Here is a 17,093-nt window from a genome sequence, read left to right on the forward strand (position 1 = left end):
CGCAGGTCGTACTTTTGGCTCCGCCCCCTCAGCCAAAAGTACACCCTCTGTATGTCACTGATCACATGACCTCAATCAATTATATAGTTCTAGGCAACATAGAAGGGGGGGGACTTTTTTCTTATTTGCACAACAGCTCTAAGGTGTATTAAAGACATAGTTCAATGTTGAAAATGAGTGGTATTCCCCTTTAAGCTGTATTCTGTCCCAAAACAGTGTCACACATATAGCCAATCTAGAGGTTCATATGTAATTGTGAGTTGGTATATCTGCTTTTTCTGCTATTAACCCTTGCAGTAAAATACACAGAAGACATGATCGCAGGAAAATAACTCCCAAAACTTCAGTGTCAGTATTGTGTCAGTAATAAGTATTGTGTCAGTAAGGCTTTCCTTGACGTCTCTCAGTGTCTCTGTATTACGCTGTTGTTCTTTCCTCATTTGTTGGAAAATGATTTTGACCATTGCTTCCAGATGGTGATGGGCAATATGCAGAGGGTGGAAAAAGTACTCAAATGTTTTACTTTTAAGTGCAAGTATCAATACTGCAATGTAGAAATACTCTGTTACAAGTAAAAGTCCGGAATTCAAAATAAGTAAGTAAAATAAGTAAAAGTATAACAGTATTGGCATCAAAATACTTAAAGTACCAAAACTAAAAGTACTCATTATGCAGAATGTCCTATTACAAGTTTTCAAATGTATAAAAATCTTTTGAAAATAGCAGATCTACAAGCTCACAATGTGTTGCATTGCGACGCATTTTGAGCTTGTAGATCGGTTATTTTCAAATGTCCGAAATGTATATAAGGCTGAAGTGTATGTTTTGTAATAATAATCAAAATCAAAAGTAACTAGTGACTAATGTTTTTAAATAATTGTAGTGGAGTAAAAGTACAATATTTGCCTCTGAGATGTAGTGGAGTACAAGTAAAAGTATTTGAAATTGGAAATACTCAAGTAAAGTAGAAATATCTCAAACTTTTACTTAAGTACAGCACTTGAGTACCTGTACTTAGTTACTTTCCACCACTGAATACGCATTCCTTCCACAGCATCAGACAGTTCCACCAATATGGGTCCTGGTGCTGTAGAAGAGGTCGGCCGTAAGGGAGGATGTGGTTTGGTATCATATTGTCACAAATGTGCATATCAATCAAACTGTAATCACTTTGAAGTGAGTCAATCATTGCAATTGATTGTCCATCCGGCTGATTGATTTGAGGCTGGTTAGCTTGAGTTTGAATTGAGTGAGTCTGATTTGTTTGAGGCTGGTGAGTTTGAAGCTGTGGAGCAATTTGAATTGTTTCCCTTTTGTTCGAGTTTGAATTAATAAAGTTGTTATTTCCCACTGAGTTTGTTTGAACAGTTTTGTTTGTTTGTTCCCTTGCCTGTTGACATTTGCAATTGTGTGAAAACTTGTTTTTGCTTTAGATTGAGGTCCTTTTTAAATATCTGTTACTTGTTATGAAACTGTTTGACTTTGATGTAATGTTTGGGGTGCCAGTTTGAACAATGCCTAACACCATTTAGTCCAGTTTGGACAAAACCGCTTTTTATAAGTCAACCTCACAAAGGATTTAACAGAACAAATAGCATTAAAGGGATTGTAGGCAAGTTCAGAGATAAAAAAAACACACCTTCAACTCAATAAACAGAATAAATCACACAGATACAGAAAACCTCAGTTCATCTTTGTATTGAAAAGTTCCAGCCCACACCCACAATCCAGTCCAGTTTCCCAAATACCACAATTAACTTCAGTTCCAGTCAATATTCAAAGAGCACTGTGAAAAGTTATCCACTTGAAATCCCTCAATGTAATTTATACCTCTGTTTAACCAAAAGAAAAGAAAAACCCAAATAAAAATAAACCACAGCCTTTACCGTGGTGCGAGGCAAGAGGGTAGTGTGAGATGGCGTGGCCACACTGCCTAAGGAATCCACTCTGTGTCTTCCAACGACTGGCAATGGTTTGTTGACAAAACGACTTTGATCAGTGATCAGTAGATGAGACATTCATTGATCAGTGATCAATAGATGAGACATTCATTGATCAGTTATCAGTAGATGAGACGTTCATTGATCAGTGATCAATAGATGAGACATTCATTGATCAGTTATCAGTAGATGAGACATTAATTGATCAGTGATCAGTAGATGAGACATTCATTGATCAGTGATCAGTAGATGAGACATTTATTGATCAGTGATCAGTAGAGGAGACATTCATTGATCAGTGATCAGTAGATGAGTCATTCATTGATCAGTGATCAGTAGAGGAGACATTCATTGATCAGTGATCAGTAGATGAGACATTCATTGATCAGTTGTCAATAGATGACTGATGTTATGAAACTATTGAAAACCTGTTGGATGTGTTTGTGTTCATGGTAACCATGACAACGTCCCATACTACACACAACACATTTAGGAGAGGAACACTTCAGCAGTTTCATCTTTATTGACTTTTATTTCCTTAAGGTAACAAAGATTAAACATCAAACATAACATATTGTATGAATGTAAGTGTTGAACACTGCTGTCAGATGACAAATCAACAGTGAACTTTACATCAGTAAGAAGCATTCAGGTCCTTCTGCTTCTGAAAACACACAATGGATCCTATAGGCTCATCCATAATGGTTTGAATGGTTGGATGGATCCTATAGGCTCATCCATAATGGTTAGAATGGTTGGATGGATCCTATAGGCTCATCCATAATGGACCAAGTTCAAACGAGAAATCTAACCCTGATGATGTTACATAGAATATAAAAGGATAAGTAACAAAATAAAAATAAGAACATATTAATATACATTGAGGGCCCTATGTTGCACCCTGCGCTATGCCTTGGCACTATGTGCTACCCGTTAATTACGCACAAGACAGCTGGTGCTGCCTCTAAACGCTTAAAGCCAATGACACCTGGCAGGCTGATTGGTTTTATTAATGTAACGTCCAAACCACACCTATGCATAATGTAAGGGGTAGCGCAGGTGTTTTAGGGATAAAGATGGTGGCACAAAATAGCAACTCAACCACGGGAACGCCCCTTAAGTTATCCAATAAAAACAAATTAAGAGGTATTGCTCATAGCAAGCCTTGTTTAAAAACACCAATCAAACAGCATTTTTTCCCAATATAAAATAGACGGGCACAATGCATGACTGTAATTAACAATAAAATGTCACCTGTCAGGTGATAATAATAAACTTTATTTGTATAGTAATAATAATAAACTTTATTTGTATAGCACCTTTCATGACATGAAATGCAGCTCAAAGTGCTTTACAGAGCAAGAATACAATTACAGTTAGAACCAATTTAACAATAAAGCAAACAAAAATAAAATAAAATAAAATAAAAGCAAAGGCAAAAGCAAAGGCATAAAACAACATTAAAATAGGGAATACAGTGAGGAATTAAAAATCAACCAAAGAATCAGCTAAAAGCAAGAGTGAAGTAATAGGTCTTGAGCTGTGCTTTAAAGCTATCGACAGAGGCTGCCTGTCTTAGGTGTAATGGGAGTTTATTCCACACTGTCGGTCCGTAAAAGCAGAATGCTGCTTCACCGTATTTTTTATATGTCATTGTAGGCACCTCGAGCAGGTCAGCACTTGAAGACCTGAGGGCCCGGTTTGGAACATATCTCTCTAGGCAGTCAGAGAGGTAGGTAGGTGCCAGACCATTTAGAGCTTTATAAACTATTAAAAGAATTTTAAAATCAATCCTAAAAACAACCGGGAGCCAGTGTAGTGAAGCAAGAACTGGAGTGATATGTTCTCTCATCCTGGTTTTAGTTAAAATTCTGGCTGCCGCATTTTGAACAAGTTGTAATCTGTCAGTTGTTTTCTTTGGCAGGCCAGAGTAGAGTGCGTTGCAGTAATCAAGCCGAGAGAAAACAAAAGCGTGGATCAGCGTCTTTGCATCGTCTAACGACAGATAGTCTCTAATTCGAGCAATATTTCTAAGATGAAAGAAAGCAATCTTGGTGACATGATTAATGTGTGTATTGAAATTCAATTCAGAATCGATAATCACCCCCAGGTTCTTTACTGTGGTGTTACTTTCTACAGCCAGGTTACCAAGTCTACTTGTTATTGATTCTCTCTGCTCACTGGAGCCAATTATGAGAACTTCTGTTTTATCCTCATTTAGCTTAAGAAAGTTCTCACTCATCCAGCATTTTATACTGGACAGACAGGTCAACAATGGGTCTAGAGCGCAGGGGTCGTCTGGAGCTACTGAAAGATACAGCTGGGTATCATCAGCATAGAAATGGAAGTTCACTCCGTGATCGGCGATGAGTTCTCCCAGCGGTAGTATACACAGGGAGAACAATAAGGGACCCAGAATTGAGCCCTGTGGAATACCAGAACAGATGTTGTGTTTGTCTGAGTCAAAGTTAGCTAGACTGACAAAATAGCTTCTGCCTGTTAGGTAAGAGTGAAACCAAGACAAGGCTGTGCCTGACAAACCAATCCAGTACTCCAAACGTTGTAGTAGAATTGTGTGATCAATCGTATCAAAAGCAGCGGTTAAGTCAAGAAGTAGGAGAACAGATACATTTTTGTCGTCAGCGGACACCCTTAGATCATTAATTACTTTTACAAGTGCTGTTTCTGTACTATGACCTTTCCTGAAGCCAGATTGGAATTTGTTATGAACCTTATTGTTCTGTAGGAACACATCCAGTTGATGAAAGATAGTTTTTTCTAAGACCTTGCCCAAAAATGGCAGATTTGAGATTGGTCTATAATTACCCAGCACCAATGGATCAAGGTTGTGTTTCTTGAGTAGCGGCCTGACTACAGCCGTTTTCAGTGAGTCTGGAAAGACGCCTGAAAGTAGAGAGCTGTTTACAATTCTTAGGATATCTCCAATAACACTGTCTAAAACCTCTTTGAGAAACGGGGTGGGTACTACATCCAGTGAGCAAGATGATGATGTCATCTGTGATATAGTTTTACGGAGTTCCTCTTCATTAATTGCGCAGAATGATATTAGGCTTCCTCTGGAGGGATCTACATTTTTGCACCATGCACCATTTGCCGCATTTGCAGTGCTAGCAGCAGCATTCATAATACCAGCTCGAATGCTAAAAATTTTGTTTTCAAAAAAGGATGCAAACTCATCACACTTAGCTTTAGAAGCAGGGAGCGACTCCTTGTAAGCCTGGGGGGGGTTTAAGAGATGTTCAATGGTAGAGAATAAGACTCTGGCATTTTGCTTGTTGTCATTGATAATGCGTGAAAAATATGCCTGCCTTGCCAAGCGCAGTGCTTTGTTATAGGCCACTGTTGACTTCTTAAAGATCTCTAGGTGGACAGTGAGTTTGTTTTTTCTCCAAATTCGCTCAGCTTTACGACATTCTTTCTTGAGTGAGCGCATGTGCGCGTCGATCCAGGGTGTTACTCTAGAGTTAAGTTTCTTTTTAGTTTTCATAGGAGCCACTATGTCGAGAGCTGACTCTAATTTGAGATTAAAATGTTGAACCATATCATTCACTGAGGGAGCATCAAGTAGGGGGGGCACCTGCACACACGCCAGATGACGAGGAAACTCGTTTGCTGCAGATGAGCTAAAAAAACGTTTTTTTATAGTATATTCTGTATTGTTTTTCCCTAGATCAGAGACAGTCATATTAAAACACAATAAATAGTGGTCTGTTAGTTCGGGCTTATCAATAATACTGTCAACAGTGATATTCAAACCTTTAGTGATCACCAAGTCCAGGGTATGGCCATGTTTATGTGTTGGCCCAACAACATGTTGAATAAAGTCAAAGTTGTGCAGTAACTGTAGGAAACCCATAGCCACAACATCCGAAACAATGTCAACATGTAGATTAGCATCTCCAGTAATCAGAGTTCTGTCATAATTAGTGGAACAGATAGATAAAAGTTCTGATATTTCTGTTAGAAATAAGGCTTTGCTGCACTTTGGAGGTCGATACATACTAATCATAAGCACAGAGGATTGACTCTCCAATATGGTGGCCTGGTATTCAAATGATTTAAAACTGCCGAGGTTTGGCAGAGGTTTGAATTTTAAAGTGTCAGAAAAGATATTCGCCAGACCACCTCCTCTTTTTCCCTCACGTCTTGAGTGAATGAAACTGTACTTTGGTGGGCATGCTGCAGCTAGGGGCACCGCTCCATCAGATCCAAGCCAAGTTTCTGTTAAAAAGATAATATCTAGTTTTTCTTTACAGATGATATCATTTACAGAGGAAGACTTGTCATTAAGTGACCTGATGTTAAATAGGGCCAGGTTTAGCTTCAGGCATTCAACTATCTGGCTGTTGCCTCTACAGGGAATGCGTGTCAAATTTGCTATATTTGCAGAGTGTTTAAAGTCACTCCTTGTCCCGGAGGCTCTATTTGAGATAACAGTGGGAATATTGTAAACCTTGTTTTCTACAAGGCTAACTGAAATAGCCTTGGGCCCAGATATGATTTTGGCTATGCATAATGGACCCTGCCTATCTCAGCAGTCAAATGTATTCTCTAGACGTAGGGAAGCCGACAGGACGTTCTTGTTCTTGCGCTGTTCTTGACGTTCTTCGTTCCTGATCTTGCGCCTCTGTATCGCTAGTGCCAACAGCGTCAACCGTCGAGGGGGGATGGGTGGGGGGCAGGGCACGGTTGATGGTTGTGGGGCCTGGCGTTTGAGTTGGGGGGTGAGTCTAGTCCCCTCTTTAATCAAGTCGTTCATGCTACTGGTGAACTCCAGAAGGGGTATTGGGGACAGGGAAAAAGATGATGATGAGGAGGATGGGCTTAGTTGGGCTGAGTTCATAAGGCTGAGTTCATAAGGTGATAGAGTTGGTTGATCTTCCTCATCGAGAGGCCATCCCTCTTCTAGCGTGACCCAGCGTGACCCTCTGCAGACCGTGGCTGCAGAGTCGACAATCTCCTCCAGGCTGTCATCAGAGTCGACAATCTCCTCCAGGCTGTCATCAGCAGTCGACTCCTCCGTGGCAATCTCCTTCTGTGGAGTTAGGCTGTTATCAGCAGTTGCGCTGTCCTTTGTTTTTGTTTCCGAGTTATCAGAGAGTTCATTTGTTATGGATTTTCCACCATCCTTGGTAGGGGGGGGTGTGGCGCCCCCCCCCCCCCCCCATAAGAAGCGGCCTGCTCATTCCTCATGCATTAAAGGAAGCATGAGCTCAGTTCGGGGCTCTCCCCAGGCTGGCAGAGGGAGAATAGCGCCCAGGACTACAAGCTTAGGCAACTGGCACTGGGTGAAAAAATGGGTTACAAAGATCGTGGGAAAATGTTTAAAAACGAAAACAAAAAAACTGAAAAATAATAATGCTACCTTATTATTAACAGATCCACAAAAGCAGTGTTAAAATATGTAATACTTAAACATCTAAAAGTAAGAGGTTAATTATATTAAAAAATCTATATACATAATGTACACATCTCCACATTCTATTGTGCCAATAGAAACACATGTAATGAGATCAATAGTTGTGTAGCTCAGACTCTGATGGTTCACTGTGTGATAATCTATGACCTGAATGACTAATGAACAATGACAAAAACACCTGGGCTGCATAGACATGCACCGATACAGTAAGATCAATAGATGCATTTATTGATAACTAATTACTGATAGTTATAATGACTTGATGAAACATCATGAGGGTGAAGGCAGACACGGTCCAATGTGATCTGATCTTCAAACACAGAGCTCTTGTACACCTGTAGGTGTCATTGTCTTCTGACTTGTATCCTCATGAATGTTTTCACTGAAGACTTTATCTGCCTCTTCTAAACCTCACTTGGTCTTTCTGCTACATTTACAGTTCAGTGTAAATGTTCAAACCTTGACTGAGGTGATGGACAGTTATGTGATGGATGTGACATGAACTCCTTAGAGATCCACCTCATACACGTGGTGTCCTGGTTCTTCACTGGGTCCAGCTTCAGACCCTCCTGGCAGATCTATGTCATCATACTGGTGGTACTCTGTCTCTTCACTGGGTCCAGCTTCAGACCTTCCTGGTAGATCTATGTCGTCATACTGGTCGTATTCTGTTTCTTCACTGGGTCCAGCTTCAGAACCTCCTGGCAGATCTATGTCGTCATACTGGTGGTACTCTGTCTCTTCACTGGGTCCAGCTTCAGACCTTCCTGGTAGATCTATGTCGTCATACTGGTGGTATTCTGTTTCTTCACTGGGTCCAGCTTCAGACCTTCCTGGTAGATCTATGTCGTCATACTGGTCGTATTCTGTCTCTTCACTGGGTCCAGCTTCAGATCCTCCTGGTAGATCTATGTCGTCATACTGGTGGTATTCTGTCTCTTCACTGGGTCCAGCTTCAGATCCTCCTGGTAGATCTATGTCGTCATACTGGTCGTATTCTGTCTCTTCACTGGGTCCAGCTTCAGACCTTCCTGGTAGATCTATGTCGTCATACTGGTGGTATTCCGTCTCTTCACTGGGTCCAGCTTCAGATCCTCCTGGTAGATCTATGTCGTCATACTGGTGGTATTCTGTCTCTTCACTGGGTCCAGCTTCAGATCCTCCTGGTAGATCTATGTCGTCATACTGGTCGTATTCTGTCTCTTCACTGGGTCCAGCTTCAGACCTTCCTTGGAGGTGTATCTCTTCATACTGGTGATATTCTGTCTCTTCACTGGGTCCAGCTTCAGCATCGGAACCAACAGTGTTATAATAAACCACCTCAACGTTCTCCCGTCCTACATTATAATAAACTCTGGACTCCACTTCTGCTCTCCGCCCTCTGGTGGCCTGGAGAAACACATCAGCACACAACTTAATCTTACTGGATCAGATCAGGTTCTCTTCATTACAAACAGTGGAACTACTTAATTTATATTCTGGTCTGGTATTGAATGAAGATGAATAACGATTGAATAAAGACGTATACATTACCTTCCAGACACGATAGAGGACATAGCTTATCACCACCAACAGCAGCAGCATTACGACTGTAACTTTGAGGATGTTAGATGTCAGATGAGAAGCTGTGAGAGAAATATTTTACAACATCAAACATCATTGTGTGCCAAAAACGGCTATAACCGTTTATAAAAATATTTTCTTTTTTTTCCCACATGGGGCGCCCTAACGCAACTTTGGAGTCACTCACGGAGTCTGTACAATGGAAGGGCTGGAAGTCGATCAGTGCCAAAAAAACTACCTCCCGTCCACTCCCCATTATATCTCCTTGAGAAAAACCTCTGGATCTCCATATCTTTTTAACGTGATGAAAACAACGCACGATCACTCTGCAATGGCGGATCGCATGAGAAATATGATTGTTCCTGGCGTTAGTCGGGACCCTCGACCATTGTGCAAGCAGCCTTTGTTTTCATCTGTGTCCTCGTGGAGCCGTCTACAGCTCTAAACACATCAGCGTAAACGGTAAGAAGCGCTGGCACTAGATGTACCCTGTTAAAAAAAAAACGTTGTGTTATAATGTGTTATAAAAGTGTATTTGATGTAATTATTTCAACATTTGTGAATTTATGTCATATTAACTCCTTGACTGCCAATGACAAGATGAGCACGGAAAATATTCCATGATTTTTCAAAGGTTAGTAAACACGCTCGGAATCGCTGGCAGTGGCTTGACACTGTTCTGAAAAACTCTGTCAGTTAAACAGTTAAAGTGTGCTTTATGTCATTTGCTTGATTGAGTTACATATTGTGACTTGAAAAGTCAATGTAATCCTGGTTACCTATGACAGTGACAGAGAGGAACTGGCTCTTATAGTAGAAGTCATTTGAGTAAACATTGATGTGATAAATACAGCTGTAGTTCCCGTGGTGGGTGTGGTTTGCTGAAGGAAACAGGAAGTTGGCAGAGTTATTGACAGCTGGCTGGGTGTAGTTGTGTGTTGTGTTGGATCCAGTGAAGGTGAGGTGGAAGGAGCCTCCTGGGTACTGTGGCTGGACGGAGCAGCTGATGGAGAAGCTGTAACCCTCCATCACCTGTAACCCCTGATGCTGGCCCTCAGAAACCCAGTTCAAGGAGGAGGTGATGTTTGGATTAAACCGCAGATCTGTAACATTCAGAGGTGATTGACTGAAACAACTTAGTTATACACAGAGAGAGTCAATGGCATTAAGGTCAAATGAGACAAAAAATATTGGAAATAAGTTAATAAACATTATTGGCTCTAAACCGACTCATTGTATCTGATTCTTAACTGAGGACAATCTTGACAACATACAGACTCAGGTCCAGATTTACATTCATCAGCTCATTTATCAAGATTAATGAGTATGTTTGTCTTTTTTCAAAATGAAATCACATTTCGAATCAAAAGTTATTGGTCAAATACAATGTTTAGGTCCTCATTTATCCTAAAACAAACAAAATACATTAGACTGTTTTACCTGAACAGATCACCTCCAGTCTGGCAGTGGAATTACCAGAAACCTTTGTTCCACACTCTCTCAGTGTAGACTCGGACCCAACACAGGAAGATGAAATCCACCAAACGGGTTCACGCGTAAAACAAGAATTCCACTTTCTTGAAAAAGCAGAGCCACAGTCCAGCTGTCTACACACTCAGCCTGATCTCCAGAGAATACCGTAACATTGCACGGAACGAGTGCACTTCATTCCGTGGATAGTCGCCTCGGAACTCCCAAATTGCGTGCATATGTACGGCGAGTCCCACGGTGGGCGTAACCAGTCGCAACACGGAAAAACCCGGAAGCAGAGCAGTCCGCACAATAAAAATTACGATTCTGTGCCTATCGGTACATAACTCAAACGGCGCTGAGTAGGCACAGGCGAATGTCCCACCGTTCAGGACGGCAACTCGGTCGCCTTAGCTCCCTCGGTGGTCCTTCACGGGGGGACAATTCGCCTGTGACTGCGCGCCTCCGAAATGGTTTTGTCACAAAGGCAGCGCCGTACCATATGCACGCAATTCGGGAGTTCCGAGGCGGCTATCCACGGAATGAAGTGCACTCGTTCCGTGCAATGTTACGGTAATCTCTGGAGATCGGGTTGACACACTACAGATGAGGACTTCAAGTTCCAGTCAGACCAACCATCCACTGGTCTCCACTCACCTCCAGTATGTACAAGGAAGTAGCAGACATCTTTGTTCCACAATCCCTCAGTGAAGACTCAGACCCAACACAGGAAGATGTAATCCTCCACGTAGGTTTATGTGTAGATCCAGAACTCCGTTCTGTTGAAACAGCAAAGCCACAGTCCAGCTGTCTACACACTACAGGTGATGACTTCAGGTTCCAGTCAGACCAACCAACCACTGGTCTTCATTCTCCCTGGTGTTTCATCTCCAGTAGACCAGTACAGTTATTGGTTCCTTCAACCAACCTTACATCATCAGACTCTGTAGAGACAAGAAAGTAAACGTTAAAAACCCCCTGATAGATAATTTATAATCCATAGTGTATTAGATTATGATTACTGTATTGTATCACTTTGGATAATTGCATAAAGTATGATGTATTTGCTTAGAAGGGACAGTTCTGTAACTACTGATATAAGATGTCCTTGCTCCCTGGCCTACTCTTTCTTACCCATGAAAGTTGTGGCTACAGTTTATCCATGATGCCTTAGCACAGACAACCTTGCCACCAAGATGAGCCTTCGCCCCTATTCATGTTGATATTATATTGTGGGGTGGGCTTAATGAAAGATAAACTGTCTGTTATATTGATGAACATTTTGTATTACCAGTAGAGAATATTTTTGATGCTGTACCACCTTGTCTCTCCTGTGCAAATAATTGAGTAAACCTGATTATTATTTAAGACTGACTCCGTGTTACTTCTTTTTACGGTAATCCTTTTTGAAAGCATACTCTCCTGGTTTTTCAGGTTTCAAGTTATCAGTGGTCCTACGAGTCTAAGAAACAATTGGTCCGGTTCCGGCTCGGGAGAGGATATCGGTCTGCGCAAACCACTGTCCGCCTCCCCGGAGCCCGGGCTCGACACGTTTTCAGAAACCAGCTTGGGTTAGTACGCATTTTTCTCTTACATTATTTGCACAGCAAGGTGGAACTAGAATTTATTTATTTATTGGATGTGCCCTGCTGACTCTAGCTGCCTATAGTCTGTCAGGACACATGTTTAATTGCCATAACTGAATTCTAAAACTGCATTCCTATGGTACCATTATTTCACTGCTTATCAGTACATTTTCTCTCACTTTTTTTCTCCCTTTCTCTCCGCGGTTTCATTCACGCTGCCCAGGAGCAGCTACTCTAGTGCTATGTTAACATAGGCTAATGACCGGGTAAACTGTTAAAAAATAGTTGACCCCTCGATCAATCTGTCATTTTCAATGGTTACCTTTGTGCTACGTTCCCATGGATAGGCTATTACTCACAAGAGCCTAGCTATGTGAACGTAGGTTAATGTCTGTCGTGTAAATTACTGTATCTATATTTATTCTATATATCTTGTATAACCCCCATATCATTCTCAGGGGTGTACGGTGTATGGATTGGATGTGATAAGTAGTTGACTGTCATTCTCAATGGTAATTTTTGTACTATGTTCTCGTAGGCTATTGACTAGGATCAATCACTAGAGCCTCATTTTGTCTGATAGTCAGACTAAGTCGACTGTGTTCTACCCGTGGTTCTGCCCATGGTGCAGTTCTTGAAAATATATATTGACTTTGGTTCTGCCCAAGGTGCAGTTCTTGGAAATATATATTGAGACGTCTCGCATCACAGCTCCTCTGCTGTGATTTGAATCTTTTAAGTTGCAACTCTTCATATTTTCTCACTCTTATTACTATTCATTATGTTGGTTGTTATTGTTTTGTTTTTAGTTTTTTTTGTCATTCACATTGTCACAGTATGCCAACTTAGAACATAGGCTATAGTGGAATTTTATTTTATTTTAATCTTTAATCAGCTCTCTCTCTCTCTGTCTCCCCCACATTCCTTCTGGCCTCCTCCTGTAGTGTAGCTGACCTTGGAAAACTTCCACTCTCCCTACTTGAACCACCCCCCCAGCCAGACCCACTTCTCATCTCTACTGGTGTTCATTCTCCATCACTACTTTTCATTTCTGGTGCTGTATAGCAATACTATTTCTTAAGATCCACTTAGACATACCTGCTGTGAAGTAGACTCTGTTTCATTTTTTTTTTTTTTTTTTTTTTTATTTCTTTTTTTTTCATTTCTTTTTTTTTACTCATGCCCGGGTAATTTTTTTTCCCCAGCATTATGGGGAACATTTTTTCTCCCTCACGGGAACCCCACACCGTAGGTTCAGAGCCCACACCGAAATATAAGAGTGTCTGTAAACGGACTGAAACTAATACTAGGACTTTTGAGTCAAACCTCATTGCAGCCCTGACTTCAGACGTGGCAGACCCAGACTTGAAAGTCCTCGTCACTAAATGTCCAACTGTCGCCCCTTTTCTACCAATCTGGAGGGCTGAATTTGAATATGATAATTCTTTGAAGTCACAGGACTTGACTAAGCTCTCCGTGGCCTTGCACGACCATATTGACAAGTTCACACAAAAGAAAGGCCCCAAAGCAGCCAAACGAGAGATAGAAAGATTAGGGATACTCTCTCTTAAGCAATTCAGACGTACCGCGTCAGACAGGGAGGAAGCAATCAGTAGACAGAAAAAACAGCTTGCACTCTACTCACCGCCCCCATCTGGGGGAGCTGCAAACCCTACCCCTAATCTTCCCCACCCTGCTACAGGATCCCGGGACGATCATCATTTTCCCCAACCCCGCAGACGGGGAGCTCCCGGTGGTAACCATGTGCCCACCACTCACGCTGCTGCCATGCAAACCACATTTCCTACTTTAGATGGGTCTGATTTTGACAGTGATGATGACGATGTGTTGTATGATAAAACTGACAATACTCTCTGCCGGTGGGCCCTCAGGGGTTTTCTCTCCCCCACCCGACGTCCAACTATCAGCTGCAAGTACATGTAAGAAACAAAAACCTCCCCCCGAGCGTCGGGTGCAATTAGATAGGGATGCTAAGGGCAAGAGGGTTTCAAAAGCCCCTACTACACCGACACATACTACGACCACACATTGATAGCTCCCATGATAGCCTATCCGCAGGGAGACGGCTCAATGTCCTATGGATACAGGAAGTGGTATTGAGAAGACATTGCAAACACGGCAGACACTAGTGATGTGCGGGTCGGGTTTTTTCATGACCCGCCCCGCCCCAACCCGCGACGGAACGCGACCCGCCTCAACCCGCCCCGCGAACCCATATATAAATCTATGGCTCAACCCGCCCCGCGACCCGCGGTGGGAATATATATATATATTATATAGCGCTCTTTTAAGTACCCAAAGTCCCTTTAAATGTCTACAGTAGCACAACATTGTCATGGGCTGAATAAACAAGCATGTTGGTCAAAATAGGGTTTTTTTTTTTTTTTTTCGTGGAGAGCGGCTGACCCGCTCACCCTCAGCCCGCATAATTTTCTCTGAAATCCTGACTCGACCTACCCGCGCCGCGGGTTGACCCGCGGGTCCCGCGGGTTACGGGTCGACCCGCTCATCACTAGCAGACACACTACCAGACTTTCGATCAGAGCCGGAGACATGGGAGACCGCTCTTAGAGCAGAGATGGAAGAACTCAACACTAGGGAAGTAAGGGACCTGATTACCAAATGTTGTCCCAAGGTCATGGCGCACCAAATTTCACAAGGCGCCGTTATTAACGGTCAAATCGGTCAGAACAATCTCCCATTCCCCTATATGCGTGTCCAGGTAAATGATAACCCTGACGCCCCTCAAGTAATGGTCAGAAATGAACACCACCAGGGGGCCGTAGATAAAATGATAGAAAACGCAAAAACTCTCATGCGTGCTAACATTGATTTGTCTGGTCTCACCAACTTAAAACAGAAAGAAGGAGAAGATACTACTGATTTTATTTACAAATTTAAAACTCAGTTTGACCGCCACTCAGGCCTAACAAAAGGGCAAGCTGGTTACCAAAGCTTGCTCAATCACCTCCTAATAGACGGCCTACGCCCTCACCTAAAGCAGGCCATAACAATGCATGATCCATTATGGAAATCCAAAGATATAGACGATATCACTACTCTTGCTAAGTATTACGAGGGCTGCATTGCAGAACCAAAACCTAGAGCCAAAATTCAGGCTGTGATTTCTGCAGAGGGTCACGTCACATTGCATCCACCACAACATAACAAGCCAAGGAATCAACATCACACCTGGGGAGCCGGGGCACGCCGACAGCAGAGCCAGCAAGGACCAAGGACCCCAGGTAATGTAAACACACCACACAAGGAAACCCTAGACAGCTCACTTCTCTTCCACCATCTGTACAATGCTGGTCTTGCGGTGTGAAGGGCGAACATACGTGGGGTGACTGTCCGGATTACAACCGGAGACTCCCATTCAAACCCGCAGACTGGGTCCCTAGGTCTTTACGGCCGCAAGCGTCACATTCATCAAATGTCCCAGCCCTGCAGCCAGCGTCTCGTAACTCCCCGAGAACCCTGCAGGCATGACTAGCCGTAGGTCCAACATATAACCTGCCAGAACCATCTGATCTGGCCATTGTAGATGAAACCTCTGATACCAGTGATGAGGAACTAGATTCCTTTCCCCCTCCCCCCTGGGGGGTGCTAAGGCCCACCGGGGAGGATTTGATTGATTTACACACAACAGTAGCACCCGAACAAGAAGTGTTTGACATTGAACATATCCTACTCTTACACGCTGACTACACTAAAAGACCCCTAATTCATCTCTGGGTTCATAATGAAAAAACTACCTTCCTCTGTGATTCAGGTGCGTGCAGAAGTGTGTTAAACTCCACAGCGGGGCCCTTTCCCATGTCTGAAAACACCATGGACATCAAAACCGCATCCGGTCTGTCCGAAACCAAGCGCCTCACTCAGCCTCTGGTATTGTATGATCCTGACACCACATTACAAACCCCTCTCCAGTTTATAGTGCATCCCTCGTGCCCCTGTAATCTTTTGGGGCGTGATGGATTAATCGCTCTTGCCATTGATCTAGTAAGTTCCCCGGACGGCATGACACCTGTCCGCCGTTCCCCCAATGGCGGTCCTGGGATCCTGGTGTTGGACAGTGATGACGTCATGTCAAAACACTTCTATTCCCTGGATCTGCTGAGCTCGAAGCCCCCATTCACCCCTGGAGAGTTGGTAAAAACCCTTGACCAGTATCTCCCTCGTGAAGGTAAGAGGATTTATCACTCTCCTTCTGACATACATGTCACCCTGTGGTATCTTTATCATGACAATGTAGGCAACTTTGCATACGAGGAAGATATCTTCCACTCACTAACGACCAAGCAGCATATTACTCTGTCACACCTGTACTGGTCATCCCATTGGAACGCTGCATTTGCTACTGTGCAACTGACGGCCACCCAGACACGTTTCCACCGCACAGATTATGTTCCACACATATCTATCGCTAGGGCAACACGCTCCACATGGCAGGACATAGGCGAGCTAGCTTCTCGCGCGGTGAACACTGGTAGATTCACACCCCACCCCACCCACTATGGTGTGGAACAGGACCTGACACTCCAGATGTGTCGCATCCCCTTGACGGGTTGGACACGAGTTCCGGTCCTACTCCGAAAACATGTAGATGACTGACCCCCTATGGCTCAGTCTGCAGACACAGACTCCATCCTGGCTTTAGAGCCAGACGACAAAACTTTCCCAGAGGTTATTAGTCCCTGTCCTGAAGCATTTTGTAATAGTCCTATTTTGCCAATTAAGAAAGCCTCTGGGGCCTATCGCATGACCCTTGACCTGAGAAAAGTGAATTCCTCTGTATTGAAGCGTGCTGTTTGTGTACCTGACCCCTCTACACTATTAAACAACCTTAGGCCTACGGTAACCACCTATTCCGTGTTAGACTTGGCTAACGCATTTTTTTCAGGGATTTTCATGATCTCCGACAATTTTCGCTCAAGCCATTTCATCATGCCTTCAGAATTTCCCCCCCCCTTGTGGATCACAAATCCTGACTTATGTAGATGACCTCCTAGTGGCGTCCGATAGCATAGACAGTTGTAAAGTTGACACTCTTGCTCTGTTACACTATCT

The 17,093-nt window shown here is 43.0% G+C and overlaps 1 protein-coding gene across 1 annotated transcript in view; it reads left to right on the forward strand.

The window, feature by feature from the left end:
* epx (eosinophil peroxidase) overlaps positions 1 to 17,093 on the forward strand; it is a gene marked incomplete at both ends in the record, with an annotated part of 64,130 nt that overhangs the window by 46,516 nt on the left and 521 nt on the right. The window contains 2 exons of the mRNA XM_080437322.1: positions 11,848 to 11,984; positions 15,826 to 16,175. Coding sequence (XP_080293448.1) covers positions 11,848 to 11,984; positions 15,826 to 16,175 — 487 coding nt within the window. The remainder of the gene's footprint in view (positions 1 to 11,847; positions 11,985 to 15,825; positions 16,176 to 17,093) is intronic.

Source organism: Gymnoscopelus braueri (assembly GCF_963280865.1).
Source record: "Gymnoscopelus braueri genome assembly, chromosome: 9".
Taxonomy (NCBI): Eukaryota; Metazoa; Chordata; class Actinopteri; order Myctophiformes; family Myctophidae; genus Gymnoscopelus; species Gymnoscopelus braueri.